Source organism: Gymnoscopelus microlampas, assembly GCF_963454915.1.
Source record: "Gymnoscopelus microlampas genome assembly, chromosome: 13".
NCBI classification, from domain to species: Eukaryota; Metazoa; Chordata; class Actinopteri; order Myctophiformes; family Myctophidae; genus Gymnoscopelus; species Gymnoscopelus microlampas.
The window spans coordinates 24,817,556-24,839,592 of NC_139950.1; the positions used below are offsets into that span (position 1 = coordinate 24,817,556).

At 41.6% G+C, this 22,037-nt stretch overlaps 2 protein-coding genes across 4 annotated transcripts; both read left to right on the plus strand.

Annotated features, from left to right (window-relative positions):
- The first annotated feature begins 359 nt into the window (after positions 1-359).
- LOC311059005 (uncharacterized protein) lies at positions 360-4,167 on the plus strand. 3 transcript variants are annotated; one of them, XM_084076576.1, is made up of 2 exons: positions 360-514; positions 2,114-4,167. In XM_084076576.1, the coding sequence occupies exon 2, from the start codon at positions 2,139-2,141 to the stop codon at positions 3,396-3,398; it is 1,260 nt and encodes a 419-aa protein (XP_083932702.1). In that variant the 5' UTR covers positions 360-514; positions 2,114-2,138; the 3' UTR covers positions 3,399-4,167. The 3 variants fall into 3 exon arrangements, with proteins under 3 accessions (XP_083932702.1, XP_083932703.1, XP_083932704.1); XM_084076577.1 differs by having other exon boundaries at positions 2,122-4,167; XM_084076578.1 differs by lacking the exon at positions 360-514 and adding an exon at positions 1,852-1,914.
- A 1,985-nt stretch (positions 4,168-6,152) lies between these two features.
- actr2b (actin related protein 2b) lies at positions 6,153-21,373 on the plus strand. The gene is made up of 9 exons (XM_084075891.1): positions 6,153-6,289; positions 8,260-8,370; positions 10,626-10,841; positions 11,070-11,142; positions 12,011-12,147; positions 12,560-12,709; positions 16,890-17,035; positions 18,071-18,203; positions 19,350-21,373. The coding sequence occupies exons 1-9, from the start codon at positions 6,242-6,244 to the stop codon at positions 19,518-19,520; spliced, it is 1,185 nt and encodes a 394-aa protein (XP_083932017.1). The 5' UTR covers positions 6,153-6,241; the 3' UTR covers positions 19,521-21,373.
- Positions 21,374-22,037: the final 664 nt, after the last annotated feature.

Sequence of the window (22,037 nt, forward strand, 5' to 3'; positions counted from 1 at the left end):
ATCTACAAGCTCACAATGCATTGTGCTGCGACACCCTCGGTCTTCTGTAATACACATGCCAAGTTTGAAGTTGATCGGCTGGACAGTCCATGACTTACGGTATGCAGTGCACCGCACCGCACCACATACACACACACACACACACACACACACACACACACGCACACACACACACATTTGTTTGAAGAAAACAAATCCTTGTGGCTTGAAGAAAATGTGCCTTCAGCGTAAACTGAATGACGCCTACAGTAGCTCAACAGGTTGAGCAGGATATTTTAATAGGATGCGCACATATACTGTACAGTAGTATTTCACATTGACTATCCCATGACTATCCTCTAATCCTCATCGAGTTCTTTACCAGTTGCTGCTCCAGACAGTGAGAGAGGAGGTGCTTGCGTCAGTACCACCTGTCACTTTGAAACACGACTGACATGCCTCACTCATCACCCTGTTCTTGCTGTTCACTTGCTGAATTTAAAAGGTTTTGGATTTAATGAGGAAGACATAACAGGTAAGGTCGTTTAATAAGTGTCTACTAAAAAGAATCCTGTACATAAAGTGTTCCGATATTTGACTTAGGCTACAACAGTTAGGGCAGGGTTTCTCAAAGTGGGTGCCGTGGCACCCTAGGGTGCCGTGACGCAAGTCCAGGGGTGCCGCAGAATACTTTGAAAATATTTGGGATTTATCAATATCCCTTCAGTTTAACCACTTAAACCCTCTATACTTATTAAGACAGACCACCAAACCCCCTTGCCAAAAATAGCCGATCTACAAGGTGAATGTTCAAGTGGTTAAATGTCATGTATGAAGTTATTTTCAATCTGTCGTAATGGAAACGACTATTCTCTAAAGTTTTCCTCGTGACACATACTGTATCTTGGGGGGAAAGATTTACATATTTACATACCATAATATGACATAAATGTAACGTTCTACATTACATTACAGTTATTTAGCAGACGCTTTTATCCAAAGCGACTTACAATAAGTGCATTCAACATAGGTAGGGAACGAAACTACTAATCACCAGAAGTCTTAAGTGCATTTCCTGCAAAAGCAAGCAACGAAGAGTATACCTAGCGCTAAGGTAAAAGTGCTATATATCAGCTACCTACTTTCTTAAACAGATGAGACAAAATAGCAAAATCAAATGAGCACGAGCTAATACAAAAAGTGTATCGACTAAACAAGATCCAATAAAAAAGTACAACAATAAAACAAGAGTTCGTACAACTAGTTAACAACAAGTAAGCCAGACAAAGAGGAAGGGTAGTGTTTCCTGAAGAGGTGTTTCAGCCTGCGGCGAAAGATGGGCAGTGACTCTGCTGTCCTGACATCAGTGGGAAGTTCATTCCACCACTGTGGGGCCAGAACAGAAAAAAGTCTATAAAGTAACAATATAATTCAGGGGTGCCTTGGATGAAAAAGTAATTTACAGGGGTGACCTGAGACAACAACGTTTGAGAACCACTGAGTTAGGGGTACCATAGATTCACAGGTCTACACAGATTTTTGCCAGTTTTTATTTTATATAATACAAAACACAGACAGATTCTTACAGAGCAGAATAGATGAGATAAGGGAGGTAGTGCATGCATATCCTACTAAGTGTCCATGTGCAGGACAAACAGAAGATCAACATACAATTATAAATTGTAATTATGCTCTCACTTATTGTATATGTTGAATATGTTAAAAAAAAACAGCAAGTGGGAGCATATTACCAGTGTGCAGACTTGATTATTTTATTCATACAGAATAGATACGTTCATGTTCAAACAAACATTGACATGATGACATTCAATGCATGTATTAGTTATGCCCTGTATAATTCCCCAATTTACCCAAACAGATTGGAGATTGACGGGAAAAATTATGGAAGTACTGGCAGAATGTCCAACAGCTATTGTACGTGACAGCTCAGTTAAACTGATGTGTACACTGTACTAAGTACTTGTCAAAGATGTAGGAAAGGAAATAACTGCACACGTAAAAACTCCCTTATACCTTTATTTTTTCTACCGGTTAAGATGAGTTCATTCATTGTAACGCAAGCAGCCTACATTGGAGCCAGATAATTCATGTTTTGTTTTCTCTCTTGTCATAGCGCTCAAGGGGCTAAACCAGTAAACATGGACCCACATACACAGGAAATATGGACGAACTTTAAAGCCACTCTGGTCTTCTCTCTATGCATCGCAGCAGTATATGTGTTCTATGAACACGCACATGAGTTCCCACAGCACCTCTATGACTGCCCTGGCCAAACAACGCAGGATCTCCTAACACAGGTTGAGGGTTCAGAACATTTCATGATGGCTGCCTACAGAGACCACAGAATGGATGGATCCACACGTGTCCTTGCTGTCATCAACACAGAGGAGCCAATGACACTTGATTGCGTGTTCTGTTGCCCGGGGCGTGGATTACAGATAAGTAAAGGAGCAGTCAGGAAGCACAGAGTTTACTATGGCACTAAGTACATCGCTGGGGATGTGCTTTGCCCCACGGTGCCGCTGTGCAACGCCACGCATGTGCTGCTGGCCACCCACCACCACGATGGACGTGTGGTGGGAGGACCATTTCTGACAATACAGCACCAGGAGACAAGGGAGAAGGACTTCCCTGTCTTCTTCACCGTGTGCATGAACTCCGTGTATGGGGACTACAACAACGCCATTCAGTTCATCCAGACCATGGAGGTGTACAAACTGCTGGGAGTACAGAAAGTTGTTCTCTATCTCACCACCTGTGGGCAGGACTTCTACAAGGTTCTCCTGCACTATGTGGAGGAGGGAACTCTGGAGATTGTGCCATGGTGGTCACAGGTGTTGCGTAGGGAGATTCACCTCAATGGCGAACTGAGTGTCCTGAACGAGTGCATCTACCGGAACAGGTACACTTCTCAGTATGTCCTTCTGGCCAATGTGGACCAGTTGCTAATCCCCTACAACCACACTTCCCTGCGGACGCTTATGGAGGAACTGCAGGGCAAGCATCCAGAGGCCTCTGTGTTTCAAGTGGAGACCCATGTCTTTCTGTCGTTTGACGATGGACCCAGAAACGCAAGCCACTCCAGCGGGCCAGAAGGGAGACACATGCCGGGAGTGGACATCTTCAAGCAAGTCTACAGGGTGCCTTTTCTGGAGTACGACTCCCGCGTCCACAAGCTAATCATCAACCCCAGGATGGTTGACCAGACCGCCAGCTTTGAGGTTACAAAGAGCTATGGGAAAACGGTAGACATCCCACCCGAAGTTTGCAGGATGATGGAGGTAGAGGAACCAGAACATGATACAGACAAAGCGAACCTGATCCTTGACAACAGACTGTTGGACTTTGCTGCTCACCTTGCACGACAATTGAACAACACCATAAAAAAGACACTTTAAAAACAAACTGGATGTGTTGTAACTATACCTCGAACAAAAAAACAAGAACAGTATGTCCAACAGTCGGCTTCAAATTTTATTGATGAGAGAAACTGTATCTGGAACTGTATCTTAAGCTGCCATGGGCTGATTTCCCATAATATTGAGTCTCATGATACTTCTGTGATATCACAATATTTCTACCATATTAAATTTGGGATATGATCAAGCATACTTAAAATGCATTAAAAAAAGATTTTGTATTGTGCATTGCATTTCCTGATGAAAATGTACTTCATGGAATAAATTGCAAATGTCAGGTGTCACGGTTAACACAAAAATGTTGATTGTATATTCTCCGCTTGAACCTGAGTAATACTGTGAAACTTCAATTTATAAGTCATCAGAAATGCCCTTCTCTGAAAGATCTAAACATTTATCAATGCTGGTTCTGAAATACCTTGGTTGAGCTCCTTTTTTATTGTGCAGACACTGCATTGGGCCAGAAGAGGGTGCAATGGTGTAACACTTACACCAGTGTTACAGAACATAAAGCTCAGTGAAGTACTAGGCAACCATAAACTTGACTCAAAAACACTGGGGTAAACATAAGCAGATGGACTGCGTTGTCTTTAAATGATTATGCATGTCTCGAAAATTTACGTTGTAACCTCAATAGATACCTTAGAGAATAAAGTTATAAATAAAAGCTTTTCTAACTAAGTGATTGTCTGTTTAATTGATAAGGATGTCTGGTCACAGGATCTGGAATTCAAAGCAACTCTGTTAATGGGAGTGGAACTTTTCTTTTTTTCTTCTCCTTGCTGAGAAATGGTATTATTCCTGGAGTTCCATACACTTTAATTACTCACGGAAAACCACAGTTTTTTAGTACCCCAATTTACTCTCAGCAGCAGTAGAGCTCATTGTACAGATAAAATCATTGTTTTAAATAAATGATCCCTTCATTACTTTCTCAGGTTCCTTCTTTGGTATAATAAGTTATTACTTTATTGTAATACTAAATTCAAGATGCACAATTCTTGTTTTCTCAAGATAGCTTTTAGTCTCACTAGAGGGTGGGGTGGGGGGGGTGGTGATGTCATAGGTCAGGTCAATCCAAACCAAACAACATATCTCTAACTGGCTAGATTTCCATGTAATTTGCTGTGCACCTTCATGCTCCCTGGACAATGACGTGCCCCTATGGATATGGGTGACCCAGTGATTTTTCCTCTAGTACCGTCCCCATCCAGGCGCCAGGGGTGGCATGTTGGTTGGTTAATGGCACTTTGATGTGGTTGGGTGTAAGGAGTAGCACAGCCGCAACTAAGGGAACGCTAGTGGGGCTTTTATACTCGTAGTCTTGTTAATGAATTGGTTATACAGTCAATTAAATCAAGTGTGTTGCATGCGGTATTGCTTTCTTTAACTGCATGGAAATTATGTTTCACGCATAACTAAGTATATTTATTTCTAATGTCATTGCAAATTTCATCATGGAATTTGCCTCCTCATTCAATGCCACTTTGACAATGCACCTCTTGGTTCTCTAACGTCTCAATGTCACTAAAAACGAAGCTTCAGACCTCCCAAAACAAACTGATCCGACTGCTTCTCTGCCTAAAGCCCATGACCCACCTACGGTAATTCCAACACACTTTGCTAGTCTGGGATGCCTCAGGGTAGAAGACAGGGTTATTGGTATTGGTATTTAAGATAGTCAAAGGGGCAGTGCCCTCAGCACCCTCATACCTGACTAACTACTTCTCCAAAGTGAGTGACACCCACAATGACGGCTCAAGACTCACAGGGGCCCCTGAGCCAATCGTTTTTGAGGGCCCCCCATGCTACCCTTAATAGGCAGTCAGGTGTGTAGCGTTGTGTCACGCAAACACATTACTTGGATTGTATGGCATTTGTGGATCAAGAAAGCACCTGTGGTGACCCGTTTACAGGATTTGCAGTCTAAAAGGGCCCCCCCCCTGCGCCCCTGTTACGTCCATATAGGAAGTACTGTTGTACTGTATAGGCTGAGGCGCCTACATATTTGAGCGTAAACCTATACATACAATTTAATAAATTGTCATTGAGCTTCGTGGCTCAAGGCTGCCCAAGGGCCCCTGGTAGTCAAGGGCCCCCGGCCACTGGCCCCTTTGGACCGGTCTATAATCCGTCCATGGACACCCACAGCCACAATACTAGAGGGAGCGACAACGATCTGGTTCTACACAAATATAGAACAAACATGGGAAAATTCTCATTCTACAACTCTGCCACCAAAATGTGGAATTCCCTGACACCATTCATTAAAAAATGTGAATCAGTATGAGAGGGGAGGTAAATGAGGGGAGGTAAATGCGCACAGGAGGAGCTGACATTTTCCCCTTTTCTCCTTTGTACATAGAGTTTTGTATTTGTTGATGTCATGTATTAGTGTGTTATTTCTTAAATGCTATGTTGATGAATTGAATACATAGGACCACAATGGAAACAAGTCCCCAGGGCTTTTTTTGTGTTACCCTTTTAGCCTTAATGTCTGACCTCCTGCTGTTTACATTTTTGACTAATAAAGTATTCAATCAATCAATCAATCAATCAATCAAATCAATCAATCCTGCAAATATGGGTGAACGTATGGCCACTGATTCTATCTCAGGATCTGGTTGCCCGGAGCAACAGCCAACAACCCAATCACAGCGTGGTGGCCGTCCCTTTGGCCAATGGGATCTATAGCAGACTACCGGAACGAACAGATCCCCTCCCTTCGTTCGGCCGGGCTGCTGGCTGGTTAGGTAGGTGTGTCTTCCGGCTTGCCTGAAGAAAGTTGAGGGAGGTTCGGTGGCAACTGGGTTTTGCTAAAAATGGACAGCCAGGGAAGGAAAGTGGTGGTCTGCGACAACGGAACCGGGGTGAGTGGATCTGTAACCGTTATATTCCGACACACGTTCCTTAATTGAACGGTTGTTTTTTCGGTCAAATCTGTTGGAAGGTTTGCTGAAACAGGAAGTGGGGCAGCTGTATGCTGTCAGCATTAACGCTAGCTAGCGTCAATGGGTGGATATTAACACACGTAGCTTAATAGCAGAGTAATATTCACTCGTTCAGGGACTAAACCAATATCTAGTTAAGTAGCCGCTAAACTATGTGATGAAAAGAGAATATACTGCCTTATATTACCTTGTGGAGACAGTGGAAAGGACAGCTCTGTTAACGGTGCTAGCTAGCTGACAGCACGGTAGCTAACGGTAGCTAGCTGGCTGCTATCATCAAGCCCACAGTTTCCAGACAGACACATTTAAAAGACCATACTCTATGTGGTTCTCAAACTTTAATATTTCAAGGCCTCCCCTTAACTCTGACAGTATACAAATAGGATCCATTTGTATATACTGTCAGAGTTACATACTTGTAAGGGTCCATTTAGACCCCAGAAAGGAACCCAGGGAGTCCCTGAAATCCACTTTGAGAACCACTGTTCTATATGAATACTCGATGTGGAAAATGGAACATGGAGATACACTTATATGTTGAACAACGTATATGAGAATCTCCTGCCCCCATCTCCTGTGCCCAACCGGTGTTATTCAGAGTTATGATTTGATGCACATTGCTGCTTTAAATACAAATACAACTGTTACTGTATAACCGAAGTCACTGCAGACTTGGACTGACTGCCTTGATATGCATGATTTCGATACATATTATAAATACACAACAAAGTACATGCATGTACAGAACAACACTTCCTTGAGTGTTCTAAAAGAATGAGATCAGCCCCCCTGGCAAAACTAACTTGCATAGTTGGAAGCAGCAAACGGAAGTTGAATATATTAAACAAGTGTGCTCTCAAGGAGGAGCACTTGAGTTTTTAACTGTCGGCAAATGGAATGAATCAGGAATGATGTCATTTCAGTGTCCAATCGTTGCACCGTCCCGTGTTTATATTTAGTGACTTGACTCACTGAAAATCAGCACTGTAAGGGGGACTAACCATTTACTTCAGTCAGCAGTTAAATAGAATCCACAGCTCTATTATTATTTTTTGCTTGAAAATGAAGTTTGGTTATGTTATGTGTTTGCATTAAGTCCCTGGAAAGTTATTCAAAGCCCACGGCGATTCAAGAGGTTTTATTCATACAATTACATCAAGTATGTGCAGTGAAATTACCAATGGAGGCAGCTTTTTAAATACAGTTTATTGTCCAGTTACTGTTCAGGAAGTGGTGACAGACGGTAGTGTAGAGATGCGTTGACAGTTTTAAGGAACCTTCAGTAGTCAGCCAATAAGAAAACAGGACCTTACATAGTATACATGGCCACACAAGCAACTTGGATTCTATAATGCTATTGGCATATAATGGCATCTAAGTTGCAATACCAACCCTTGACAGCCCATTTATTGAAACGGAAAAGTCCTATCTGATTGTATTAAACAACGTTAAACTCACCAATATTGCCGTTCTACGGGTCGCTTGGGTTATCCTCTTAATATCTGTCAATCATTTTTGATTGTCGATCATTTTGTGTTGAAGTGTTTAAATTTGGAAGCACTCGTTTTCAATAACTCAACATCCTGCCGCCTCCTACCTTATGTGCAATTTTGAAACCGGTGGTAAGCAGGACCGTTGTGATTTGATTTCCAACGAGCACTTCCATATTCGAACAAAGAAAAGAAAAATAATCACCTGCACAGAATTTGTTGACAGAAAGTAGCTCATAACTTGTCTAAGGTGGATTTTTATGAAACAAAGACTTGGTTATGCATGCAAATGCATACAGTAGGCATAAACTGCGTTTCATCAGCGTACAGCCTAAATATGTGTCCTCATGTCTTCTTGTCTGTTTCAGTGTTTGATTCTCTTGTCCTCTTCCATCCTAGTTTGTCAAGTGTGGCTATGCAGGCTCCAACTTCCCAGAGCACATCTTCCCTGCGCTGGTCGGGAGGCCCATCATTCGCTCCACAGCCAAAGTGGGAAACATTGAGATCAAGGTAAGGCCTGGTGCACGTCATTTTACTCTAGTGGATACTGGATATACACTAACAGAAACCCTTTGTGAGTTGAAGATTGGCTATTTTTGCTGCAAGTTTAAAATGGAGCTTAAGGGAGCACTTCACCCCGATAATGTCATTGGTAGTCACGAGGCAGGTTTCTGAACTGTCCACAACCCACCTCTGAGACGCAGAACGTTTAGACAGAAATGGTACCATCTTATAATGGGCATTAGTAAGGAGCAACTTTGAAGTGCAACTTTAAGTGGTTAATGTTGTCCAGGGATTCTGCACAGCTGCTTAAGTTCAGGAGGTCTTCGGGAATCGGGACCACCTTTCCTTTCGATAAAAGAAAATAAATGCAACCTCTTTTGTTCTGGAAAATGCCTTTTTTTATTTTGAATGCGTCCTCCTATCTCTGTCTCCTCCCTGTTCAATCTTTGCTTTTATTTCTGTTGTGTTTTTATATATTTTTATCTATATCTGGTCACCTCCCCCTACCCCCACCACCCATGATGAAGTAGAACCGCCAGAAGATGGTAAGTGCAGGTTGGTGTGCGCCTCCTGTCCATGCCCTGGTTGCCTGATGTCATGTTTGAACCTCTACCAAAGTTTCATTGTTTTTGTTTTGTCTTTCTTTCTTTCTTTCTCTTCTTTCTTTCTTTCTGAATTTTTTGTTTTGTTTTTTCCATCTTCCTGTTTTCTCTTAATTTTGTAACTGTTTTTTTCCTACTCACATTGTTTTTGTTCAACAGCTCGGCTTTGGTTTGAATTATGAGGAATGGAGTTTTAAGTGTTCTAGAAGTTTAACAACCCTGAGTTATACGATCTACAAGCTCACAATGCTGGATGCGCTGTGAGCTTGGCTATAATCAGTGTACAACACCGGCGTTCAAATGTACAAATCAGGCTTTCAGACCTGTTGACAGACCTGTGTTCATGTTTCTCTGACATAAAGAAAGACGTGAAATACACACACACACACACACACACACACACACACACACACACACACACACACACACTGCGCTAATGCACTTACTCTCCTCTGGCTGTGTGGCAGAAATAGCTGCGATGAATTGTCGACCAGCCGTTATTGATGGAGGGGCTAAAAGAACATTTGGATGAGTTCCACTCTTCTAGCCGCTGATGTTCTGTTAACATACTGGACCACCCCTTCCTCTGTGCTGACTCTATTTCGGGTCTCATAATCATAACACTTTACACTTCCACAGACCTCAGGTAGCAGAAACTGAAGCCAGGTTAGCTACAGTATATAGCTATAGTATAAACTATATGCATTAAGACTACATAGCATTATTTATTAGGTTCCTAAATTGAACTAGATCTATATATTAATATTTCCAATCAACATGTCAAGTTCAGAGCACATGTCCTTCACTGCCAGAAAGTGTTTTCTGCTAAAACTGTAGCAGAGGTGTCCGCACCATCAGGATACAACAAGACAGACATCTGAAGGCACTAGGCAGGAGACAAAACCACATGTTTTCTTTTCCTTTCCCTTTATTGAAAACACACGGACGTGTTGCCTGTTACTGGGACTCTATCGGTGCCAAAGCCCACAGGGTGAACCCATAAAATGGCCGCCGTCTGTAGGCTTTTGAAGTCTCCCAGTGGAACGTGAGATGCTTGGCTGTCTGGCTAACACTCGGCTAATCAATTGGTGTACATGGTTTACGTTGCAGCTGGTTCACATTGCCAGGTTTTGCATGGCCGGTTGCTGGTTTGTTTTGTTGGTTTTATGTCTTAATGGTGGTGCTAAAACAATCTTGTGCTATAGCTAGAGGATCAAGAGTTGATGGATCCTGAAGTCAACTGCATGGAAATAGCTGTCTTGTGCATGCTGGGTAATTTCATATAAAAGGGAAGAACGTTTATTTCCTAATTTTCAGAGGACAACATGAATGCTTATTGCTGCCCTCATCATTCACATTAATGGAGTGAAAGATAGGATTACATTGAGTGCTTTCACCTATAAAACAATATTAATACATTAGGCTAGAGGGGATAAAGTTGCCTACTTCAAATTAAGATATATCTTGTCCTCCTTGGCTGACAACTGCTTTGGCTGTAGATGGAAGAAAAGATCGGACCAAGGATCGAACCAAGCATAGAACCCTTTTCTAAATGAAGCATATAGAGAGGCTAATGTGGCAAAAGGTACTGAACTTGACAATGTTTTACAATGATCAATCCAACTTTGCTCTGTTGTGCTCTCCTCTGCCCTCTCCCAGGACCTGATGGTGGGTGATGAGGCCAGTGAGCTGCGCTCCATGCTGGAGGTAAACTACCCAATGGAGAACGGCATTGTCAGGAACTGGGATGACATGAAGCATCTTTGGGACTACACCTTCGGCCCAGAGAAGCTCAACATTGAGTCCCGCAACTGCAAGATTCTACTGACTGAGCCGCCCATGAACCCCACCAAGAACCGAGAGAAGATCATTGAGGTGAGTTTGCTTATAGTAGGTAAGACCCTCATCATCTCTGCATCCACATAGTAGCTCTGCTGGACAAGGTTTACTCTCCACTTGAGATTTAGATCTAGTCTATTCCTTATGCATTATCACCTGTGTTTCAGTACAGAGAATATGAGCGCGATTCCATCGTGCTGCGATTGTAATTGTGTTTTCACTAGTCTTTGTTTTTCCTGTCTGGAACAATCCATTGTTCTGCAGGTGATGTTCGAGACCTACCAGTTTGCAGGCGTCTACATTGCGATACAAGCTGTGCTGACGCTGTATGCTCAAGGTAAGCCTACACATGAATGTTATGGCTGTAAGTTTAGCGCTTTGACCTATTTACAACAATGATGTTCAGATTATATATTTTTTGCAATACAAGATTGCTTTCTTGTGGGATCATACAGCTTGTGACCAGAAGATCATTGATTCAAGGCTGTGGAACATGTGGATGGGGCAAGAGAGTGATCAATGCTTATTGCATAAAAGCATTCCTCATAGGGAGATTCTTTGTGCATAAAAACTGTGGTTTACTGTGTATAGGTGCCAGGTGTGAATGTGTGTAAATGAATGTGGAGCAGGGTGACGCCTTTTGTATTTTGTTTCAACTTACTCTTGGTGCCACGTGGGTGGGTTTTGCCACATACTGTAGGACAATACCATGAAATAATACAATCACATAAAATACTTTTAAAATTCACATTAATGTAAGATATGTTTCTGCTTAACAAATTATGTGAAACTCCTTGTCCTCCACATCTTTTTGACCCCCAATTTGGCACTTCCAATAGGATAAAACACTGAAATATTATTTGGAATGTCTGTTAATGCTGTCTGGTCTGTGGGTTACTTACAGATCATTTATTTGTAGTTAATTATTACATTAGATAGCTTATCTTTTGCTCCTAAGTTGTATTTACCCAGGGCATTTACCCTGGCCAACACCTAGTTGATGGTGTTTGAGATTTAACTTTTCTGTGTGTATGTTTGTGCTTGTTTGTGTGTATAATTTTTTTTTCTTGCTCCTGTGTGTGTGTGTGTGTGTGGTTGTCTTGTATGCATGTGTAATTGCGTATCTGTGTTGGGGGACCTATATGTCTGTGTATAATATACCCATATACCCATTTATGAGTGTACATTGTAAATGTATTTTTCAGGTCTTCTGACTGGTGTGGTAGTGGATTCAGGCGACGGTGTGACACATATCTGTCCAGTGTATGAGGGCTTCAGCCTTCCCCATCTGACACGACGTTTAGACATCGCGGGCAGGGACATCACCCGCTACCTCATCAAGGTAACACGGTCAAAAGGCATGAAACGTAAATTTGGAGCACCCCGCTGGGTCAACCAGTTAATCCAATGAGCCTTTTAATTTCTGCCTAAATCAGAGCCAAGCCAGCCTGGGATGTAGCAACAAATCATTAGAATGTTGATTATAACTGCAAAAAACATGCCTGGTTCTTAGAAACCTCCATCAAATGACAATTTGAGGTACATTGAAAAATCTGTTAGGTGGTAGTGAAAAGAAAAATATTCTTCCATCTCTTTTATTAGCTGCTGTCACTTTTCTTGTGGTGGAACGGTTCCAGTTACTTTCGTGAAATGCAGTGAAGGTTTATAATACTACGAATGTAAGTCGCTCTGAGTATGGGCATATCACCTGAAATTTTACATTAATCTAATCGCCGTCTCATCTCCTGGTACAGTTACTGTTATTGAGGGGCTACGCCTTCAACCACTCGGCAGACTTTGAGACAGTGCGTATGATGAAGGAGAAGCTGTGCTATGTAGGATACAACATCGAACAGGAACAGAAACTTGCCCTGGAGACCACTGTGTTGGTGGAGTCCTACACGGTAAGCATGCACATGCACACACTAACACTCACACTCAGTCAGTCAGCAAGCCGCACATGCTGAATCCAAATGTCAACAGTCTAGACTGGCAGACTTCGGTCTTACGTGCTGTGACGTTGACCAAATTGCTTTGCATGTGTCAAGTCTGCAAGGGTGCAGGGCTGTGATGCACTAATGAGAAGGGACTTCCATATCACACTTGTGCCTGTGATTATAACCAGTTTAAGTGTCACTGCAATTGTTAGTGTGCTTAAAATGTCTTGTTATAATTTATTTTACTTTAAGTTACCAATAGTTAGATTTGAAGTGAATATATATATATATATATATATATATATATATATATATATATATATATATATATATATATATATATATATATATACATACATACATACATACATACATACATACATACATACATACATACATACATATATAATATTTTATTGTCACATCCTTATTGCTATGCATTTTGGGTAATCCGCTGGTAAAGTCTAAAGTCTGCACCCAAACTGACTCTCTGGAAATCTGCACGATAGTCTGCATTAGATCCCTTACAGACTATGAATCTGGACTGTTACGTGCCTGTTAAAGGGCAAGACCACTTTGGTAGAGGTTTGGGTTGTGTAGTTACCTTGCCATGATGTAACTCCAAAGGTGGGCAAGAAATAAAAAATAATTGCTCCATTGATTAGAAATTGATAATTCAAAATATGCTCCTCATTGACTTACATTGTACGGTAAAACTGCTCTCAAAGTCACTCTTTTAGCACAGAAACGAATGCAAACAAAGTTGATTCAGACAATATAGAACATCACCAAACCCAGTACTGTTTTTTTTTTAAATAAAAATGTCAACTTACTGTTGATTTTGCCATTTTTAATAATGTAGTTGTTGACATTTTTCTTTAAAAAAAAAAACAGTACTGGGTTTGGTGATGCTCTATATTGTCTGAATCAACTATGTTTGGGTTCATTTATGTGCTAAAAGAGTGACTTTGAGAGCTGTTTTACCATACAATGTAAGTCAATGAGGAGCATATTTTGAATTATCAATTTCTAATCAATGGAGCAAATATTTTTGATTTCTTGCCCACCTTTGGAGTTACATCATGGCAAGGTAACTACACACCCCAAACCTCTACCAAAGTGGTCTTACCCTTTAAGTCTGCCATTGCCAGTCTGCAAATGTGGGTTAGTCTGGATATTTTGATTCATGCATATCATTACATTGAGACAGACACACTCTCACACGCACGCACGCACGCACGCACACTCACACACACAGTACAAATGCATCATTATTGGATAAAAGTATTTCCAAACCAGTTCTTAGAAGATTAGACACTGCACAAGCTAAGGTGTAATCAGACAGGGGTTGTTCTGAGATGCTCAGCCATTGTGGAGGCTGGCAGTGTTGCTGCCCTCTCATGGACACTGTGTAGATGACTTGTCTCAACTTGGTCTCTCACCAGATTTTCTCCTTCCCCATTTACCCAGTGAAAAGGGGAAACCTCCATATATGGTCAAATGTGTTCAGCAGCTGTTTTGGGGGTTGGATATGTTTTTTTTTCTTACCAAGAATTGCAATCCATTTCCAATATCAAGCCTGAGGGGGATTTTAATTTCCAAAAGGCTTTTTGTTATGATTCATGTTGAGCTCAAAATAGAATCATTATGGAAAATGACCCCTCCTCCGCCAACTCCTCCCACAGGGCTTTTATTTGAAAAGTGGCAGTATTTTTTAAGTAACTAAACCTGACAATTTGGGAGGGAGGGAGGGAGGGACGGAGGGGGTGGGGGAGGGGGGGTTAAGAAAACCACATGTCCTGTGTTGACTCTGTAAGCTGCTGCGTTAGGACAGGACAGCTGTGCTGACTAGCAGTTTTTTCTGTTACCGAAACATAACGAGGGTGAATTGCTGTTCCAGTAGGGTTGCTTTTTTTTTACCCAACCCCCCCACCACACACGCACACATTCAAAAACGCACATACACACCTACATATCTCTAGAGGAAACTGAGGAATGTCAACTCTTAAGACCTGTGTTTAAGCCTAATTTATGCTTGGGTTGAAAAGATGTATTTTTAAAAAAAAAGAAAAATCAATGTGAGTGGCATCAACACAGTGAAAATACGATGTAACCCCAATGCGGTCATTCGACAAAGCACATAAATTAGCCTCTATCGAGTGCATATTGTCTTATTGCACTGTGTGTCAAACTGCACTTGTGAGTAGGTGGGAAGTGTACTGTGCATGTATTTTTTGTGGGTGTTTGAGTGAGGCCATGTGACTTTGTGCACGCTCGTGCGTGTGGTGAAACAAGGAGGGCAATGTGACTCTGGCCGAAGGGGCCTGAACTGAGTTTGACATCATTTCCTGTGTGGCCACAGTGCGGTGGAGGCTGGGCTGCCTTCCACTTCCTCCCCCTGGCCACAGCTGAATGAAGCCTTTTTATGGAAACACACACACACACACATGCACTGCCTCTACTTAATATATAGGCTACACCTAGATGATCCCTCATGTATTATAAACTCCTCAAAAAAGTTCGGAAACGTAACTTTGGTCGGTTATTTCTCCCCTTCAATAATACCAATTGGTATTGTATTTTATATCGTTATTGTTGATTAGTCACCTTTACAACGAGGTATAACTTTGTAAGGATCGTGGAATGAGCTAATGAGCTAAACATGTGGATAGCGGCCCCCAAAAAGTTGCCAAAATCCCCCAATCGGCTTCTGTTGTTATTCGCTCTCATTTTGAGCCACCTGCCAGCACACAGCTGCTGGTAGGTGTGTACAAGTCACAGGTGTGTGACTGGCACCTGAGCATGGGTCCTGAAACTTCTTTGACAGAGATCTGTCTGTGGTACCGTTGTGCAAATCTTGGCTGTAAATCTCTGGAAGAGAACCTATGGTTTCTCTGTGAAACAAAGGTGAGGAACCGGTCTTCTTGGGGTGTTGTCTTCCTGGGACGGTCACTTCGCGGTCTGTCTTTGACTTCAACAGTCTCACGGAACTTGGTCCCAAGTTTGGAAATGGAACCAGGGCTGACACTCTGCGTAATGGAACACCAGCTTCCACTTGCCTTATTGCACAGATCTTATCCTGAAGGGACAAACGTGGCATTTTTCCATCAACAAAGTTGCAGGACCCATGCTCAGGTGCCAGTCATACAGCGATTACCAACAGAAGCATATTGGGGGATTTTGGCACATATTTTGGGGGCGCTACCCATGAGCTGTGTTGCTCATTCCACAATTGCACAATCCTTACAAGTTATACCTCATTTGTAAAGGTGACTAATCAACGATAAAACGGTATAAAATACAATATCAATTGGTATTATTGAAGGGGAGAGATAATTGACCAAAGTTAGGTTTCTGAACGTTTTTGGAGGAGTTTATTTGACCTGGGAACCATTCCAGTAGACCATTTACTGATCCTTATTTTTCTCACTCGCCTGCTTTCTTTTGCTCTCTTTCTGTTATTGACATGAACTCGTTCTCTCTCATTTTATCGCTCCTTTTGAGAATTAGAAGGTTCCCTGTTCGACCCCGGAATTGCACATTAAATTGTCCTTAAGCGGGTTGGCATCTTGCATGGTTGTCTCCGCTGTTGCTCTGTCAATGTGTGACAGAGTAATGGGAGCGATACATTGTGAAGCACTGTGGGAGGTCGGAAGACTAGAAAAGGGCTATATAAATGCAGCCCATTTTTATATTAATAGTTAAGCATTTTTCATGAGTTCATAAATTCTGTTTATTAAATTCTTTACTTTAGGTTTGGTTTTAATACAGTATGGGGTATTTGTCAGGGGTGAGATTCAAAAACAGAAAAAGTATTGTGCAATAACAATTCGACAGTTAAAACAGGCATAGTAAATAAAACGAATGAATCTAGATTTCATATACACCCAAAATACTAGACTTATGCATGAAATAAAATGACAAAGATGAAAACTAAGGTCATTGCCTCTATCATTTTAGTTGGTTTTGTAAACACAATAGTTTCAGTATTTGTAAAACCTTGTTTTTATTTTATTTGAATTTCAGTCATCTAAAATGTTTGTTATTGGTTTAATTCAGTTAACCATAATCATGGTCCATTTACCACTTACATTGACACATCCTCTCTGTCTCCTCCCTTCCTCTCCTCCCGACCTCAAATCTACAGCTTCCTGATGGTAGGCTGATAAAGGTAGGAGGGGAGCGGTTTGAGGCGCCTGAGGCTCTGTTCCAGCCCCACCTCATCAACGTGGAAGGGGTCGGCGTGGCCGAACTGCTATTCAACACCATCCACGCAGCTGACATAGACACCAGGTACCCCCCCCCCCCCCCACACACACACACACACACATACATAAACAGAGGAATACACAGATACATATTTACATACAAAGGCAGTAAGGCACTGAAACATGCAGATCAATGTTTCCTCTTCTGTATATTATACAACATCAGTCCACAGTCACGCCACGCTAAAAATATTCTGTAATGGTCTACCTACGTGGTTGAACTTCAGTCAGTTTGAAATTGTGGTGTGGCGATGGAACTCGCAGTGGCCTCAGTTTGTTAACTTTCCACTCTCTGGTCAAGAGGCGACTGTCAATAGCTCATGCAAAGTGGAAGTAGTGCCAGCTTTCCTCCACTTCTGCTCAGATCGATTCACACTTCTTGAAAAGGACAGACTCACAGGTTTAAGAATAAGGTAATCAGACACAGATCGGACACAGAATCGCCGATAGACACGTTTTTTTTGTTTATTTATACGGATCCCCATTAGCTGACGCCTTAACGTCAGCTAGTCTTCCTCGGGTCCAAGACATTAGTATACACACAAGCTCACAAGTGGTTAAGACGTGGACGACAAAGGCTGTGATGCCTGGCAGCGAGTCCCAGGTTAAATTCCCGGGCACGGCAGACCATTGCTGCATGTCACTACACGACCCTCCCTGTTACCTGTCTCTCTACACTGTGAACTATCAATGAAGGCAAGAACAGCCTGAACAAATGGCACAAATAAATAAGGTAATCAGTGAAACCATGTGCAACAATGCTTCTTTAACTGAAGACTAGACAACTGATACAGTAAATAAGTGTGCTCTTAGAGAGGATAATAAATGAGAATAGATGAGATGGATGAGGATGGAGAAATTAGCTCAGCTATATAACACAAGTCTCCAAATGTATTTTGACTGATCTTTTATTTTATTTTATATGTGCACAAAGTCATGGGTTGGTACAAACCTGTATGTGCAGCCACACATCCCACTATAGAGACTATAGAGACTATAGATTACATTTAAATGTGGGGTATATGAATGTATAATCTTTATCACCTCTGCTCTCTCTCAGGTCTGAGTTCTATAAACACATAGTGTTGTCAGGGGGCTCCACCATGTACCCCGGCCTGCCGTCTCGGCTGGAGAGGGAACTCAAGCAGCTCTACCTGGAGCGGGTTCTCAAAGGAGATGTGGATAAACTCTCGGTGAGTCTAAAGTATACACGGCTTCAAAACACATGCTGTACATGGATTAAAGTTCTCAGTCGCCACAACTGATTTCAGTCATTTGGATTCCATGTTCGGTTCGGTTATAAGCTATTTTAAGATTAAAGAGGTGGTGTGGTCAAACTAGCAATAGAATAGATTAAAGAGCGTTTATTAGTTCATTAGGTGTTTTAGTTCATGAAAGCAAAGTTTGAAGCCTCAATTTCTTCAACTGTATGAGAACAGCAGGAACATAGGTTTAGCATGATAACAGGCTACAGCTTAATATCATTATTCTACATATTGTGCTAATTGTTTAGAAATCCGAGCTCTCGTGTGTGGCGGGGGCTCCTTTCGTGCTGTTTCACAAATAATAGATTACAACTTGGCCTGGCAAAATGTTTCAGTCGATAGATTTTATTTTGCTATATTCCATGCACATAATAAACACATCACAATGATGACAACCTCAGGACTCTGGGTACTCGCGTAGTACCCCTTCTTGCCGTGGTGTGGATGGAATCCCATGAGTGTCTTTCATCCTCTCGCCTCCTCTACACTTTCAGTCTTCTGGCTAATCTGGGCAATGTTATTTGATGCTTTGTAATCCATATTGGATGTTAATGTTATTTGGTGCTTTGTAATCCATATTGGATATTAATGCTATTTGGGATCACTCTTACAGAAACATTTAGTGTATTAAATTAACTTGACTAGAATTCTGTGTTAGCACAGTTAACTCACATCTTAAATTAATTGCAAAGGCAAATAAACTGAATCCACCCTTGTTTAGGGTCGATGTCATCTGAATGGGGGTCAATTAAATCAATGTGGCATGGTCATACAGCCACCAGATGGCGCCAAGGACGTGGGTTTACGTTGGTGTGACAACTGTCCTTTTGGGGAAAGTTTAAATGCTCCTAAGAAGTAATTAATAGCCCAAATGAAAGCAGATGGGGCTTTAATAAAGAAAAAAAGACAATGTTTTCTTTATTAAATTATTAATTTCAGTTTACGTAAAATTGTTGTTTAGTTTTATACAAGATTAAGAAAGCATAGATATTGAATGATGGACTCAAGATGAAATGGTGGTTTTGAAATGAAGAATTGTTTGACAGCCTTTTTTTCATCTCTCCCGCGCTGCAGAAATTCAAGATCCGCATCGAGGACCCTCCCAGGCGTAAACACATGGTATTCCTGGGCGGAGCAGTGCTCGCTGACATCATGAAGGACAAGGACAACTTCTGGCTTACCAGAGAGGAATACCAGGAGAAGGGAGTCCGCGTGCTGGAGAAGCTAGGAGTTACTGTCAGATAAAGCACCACCTGGCTCTGAAGCCCGAGTTATTCTTAGTTGCATGCAGGTGTCGCGCACCAGAAATATCCAATCCACAAGCTCACAACGCGTCACACTCCCGAGTCCGACACGTTGTGAGCTATGAGATTTCCGGGGCGTGACACTGGCGTGCAACTAAGTGTAAATCACGCTTGACAGATGCACACTCACATACACCAACATATACACACATTCTCTCCTCTCCCTATCGCAGAATATATCAACTTATCCATCTTTCCTTTTATTCACTTCTCAGTAGCTACCAAAACATCAGAAGGGGGGAGTGTCAGTGAAGTAATGCCATCACCGCCTCACTCTTCTCCCTCTCTTTCTCTCTTGACTCTTCCCCTCTTCTGTCCTTTCTGATGGACTGTAGTTTAGTTGTATCTTATCTCTTGGCTGACGTCCTGCACGCCAGCCTGTGAGAACCAATCCTCTTCGGAGGTTACGTACAAGCCCCTCCCTCCCTTGATACTAGGTGTTGAAGGGAGATGTCGCCTATCCACTCTATTCATATTTCACTTTTACTACAGGTTGATTGGGTTATAAATCAGGGTGGGAAACCGACGCCAGCCAACAAGCCAAAGGCAGGTACATTTTAGCTGTGGCTGGATTACCCATTCTTTGGTAAGCTAAGATACTATTCTAAACATTATTTGGACTTCATTTTATGTTCTAAAACCTTAGCTGTTTAGTCTACTCTAGTTAGCTACTCTAACCAGCCGTTATTCAGAGGCTGTATTCTATGCTTATTAATCAATTCCCATTTGGTTTGCTAGTGAAGTTTGGGATGTTCCAGTGCCTCTGTGGCTTAGACAAAAGAAGTAAGCTTCCTGTCCTGCTTGTAACCCTCCATAGTATCACAATCAGGGTGCACCACAAACAGCCACGGGCCGGTTTCACTTGCATAAGACCAGATTCCAATTGAATGAGGAGTGATATGCCGGTTTTTATATAGGATATCATGATCGTTTTTTTTTTTTTTTTTTTTTCAGGGAGAGGGATTTCTTTTTCTTTTTCCTTCTGTTGGACATATGTGTTCAAGATGTCTTTTTAATTTAAGTTTTTTTTTTTACCTTTTCTTTATTGTACGTTGCTGTGCACTACTACCATTGTAAATGGAGTACATACATTGTGGTAAAAGAAGTTCCTCCATGTTTTTATGAAGAATTAATTATGGCGATGACGGTTTATAAGGGACAGATAAGATAAACACACAAACATGCACGCAAGCTCGTGTGAACTTGTCATCGGTTGTGTGACGGTACTTTGAGGTACAGTATATAAGGGTTCAGGGGTAGATTGGAGGTCTATTTTGGGTCTTATTTGCTCTACCGTTTGTAGATCTTCAACTGAATGAGTATGTTTAAGCAGTTATAGCAACTTAAAGGAGTCTGGAGAAGTGGAGATGCTATAGCACTTCACCTACCATATTCTTTGAGATCTACTGATGTGTAGAGAGTGAGGGAGGTTCGATGGATCAGGAAGTCGGTTATAGAGTACCACATCATGGAGAGAAATTAAGGTATTTTATTGATGTGGAGATGCTGTCGAGACTAGTATTTAAGTTTTCCTGGTCTTTATTCCCAACGGTTTGGCATAATGTATATTGGAGGCACTTCTATTCAGTCTGATACATGTATATTTTTTTGTTTTACATTTTTCTTTTTTCAAACTTCTATCCAGTGCCAAGCGCAATTATTGTTAACTGGATCTCTCATGTTAAATGTGTTTTTATTTTCTTCTGTTGCTGTCTTTTTGTTTTATTTTCCTTTATTGTTCATAGCATAACTGCCTAACGCTGATTTAAATAAAGAAAAGTGATTTATAAGGAACTGTGTGTGTGTGTGGCATGTTATTTTTGAACCCACAGGTAACATTCCGATTGAATTACTTAATTACAAGGTTCCTGCACTGGTCTGGAAAAGTAGGGATAAGTGAACTTGATTATTTCCCGGTGTTAAGTTGGGGATTGCACAAAAGTCAAATGGTATGGAAGACATTTTAGTGGCAAAACAAAATGTTTTGTTGATAGTGTGATGGCCTATGTGACGTTGACAGTGCCGTATTGTCAGAAGCATAAAATGAAACGGTAACTGCTATCTTTGATCTATATCCATCTATGTACTGTAGATCAGTGTTTCTCAACAGGGGTGGTACAGCCCCCCCAGGGGCCGTACACAATATTATTTAAGGGGTTCACTGAGGTACTCTTGGGGGTGTAGTTTAACATGGTTTGTATCATCTGACAGGATACTGACCATGATACTGATGTCGGCATCATGGTCAGTATCAACCCTTTCACAGCACTGTGACGGATGGGCCTGATACTGTAACATTCTTATTAAAAATTTGCGCCAGAATTCACCACTTGTTGATTCTACAGTCAAATTCAACTGGTATCATGGCTGTTGATACCAGTTTTAGGCGTCTGTGTTTCAGAATGATTGGAGGGCGGAGTGTGTCATCAGTGGAGATCTGGCCCACCTGGATTGTCCT

What these genes read in the sequence shown, in the direction of transcription:
- LOC311059005 (XM_084076576.1), top strand. Translation starts at nt 2,139, where the DNA reads ATGGACCCACATACACAGGAAATATGGACGAACTTTAAAGCCACTCTG.
- actr2b (XM_084075891.1), top strand. Translation starts at nt 6,242, where the DNA reads ATGGACAGCCAGGGAAGGAAAGTGGTGGTCTGCGACAACGGAACCGGG. An exon ending in ACCGAGAGAAGATCATTGAG is followed by an intron (nt 10,842 to 11,069) that starts GTGAGTTTGCTT and finishes ATTGTTCTGCAG; the next exon opens with GTGATGTTCGAGACCTACCA. An exon ending in GAGATGTGGATAAACTCTCG is followed by an intron (nt 18,204 to 19,349) that starts GTGAGTCTAAAG and finishes CCCGCGCTGCAG; the next exon opens with AAATTCAAGATCCGCATCGA.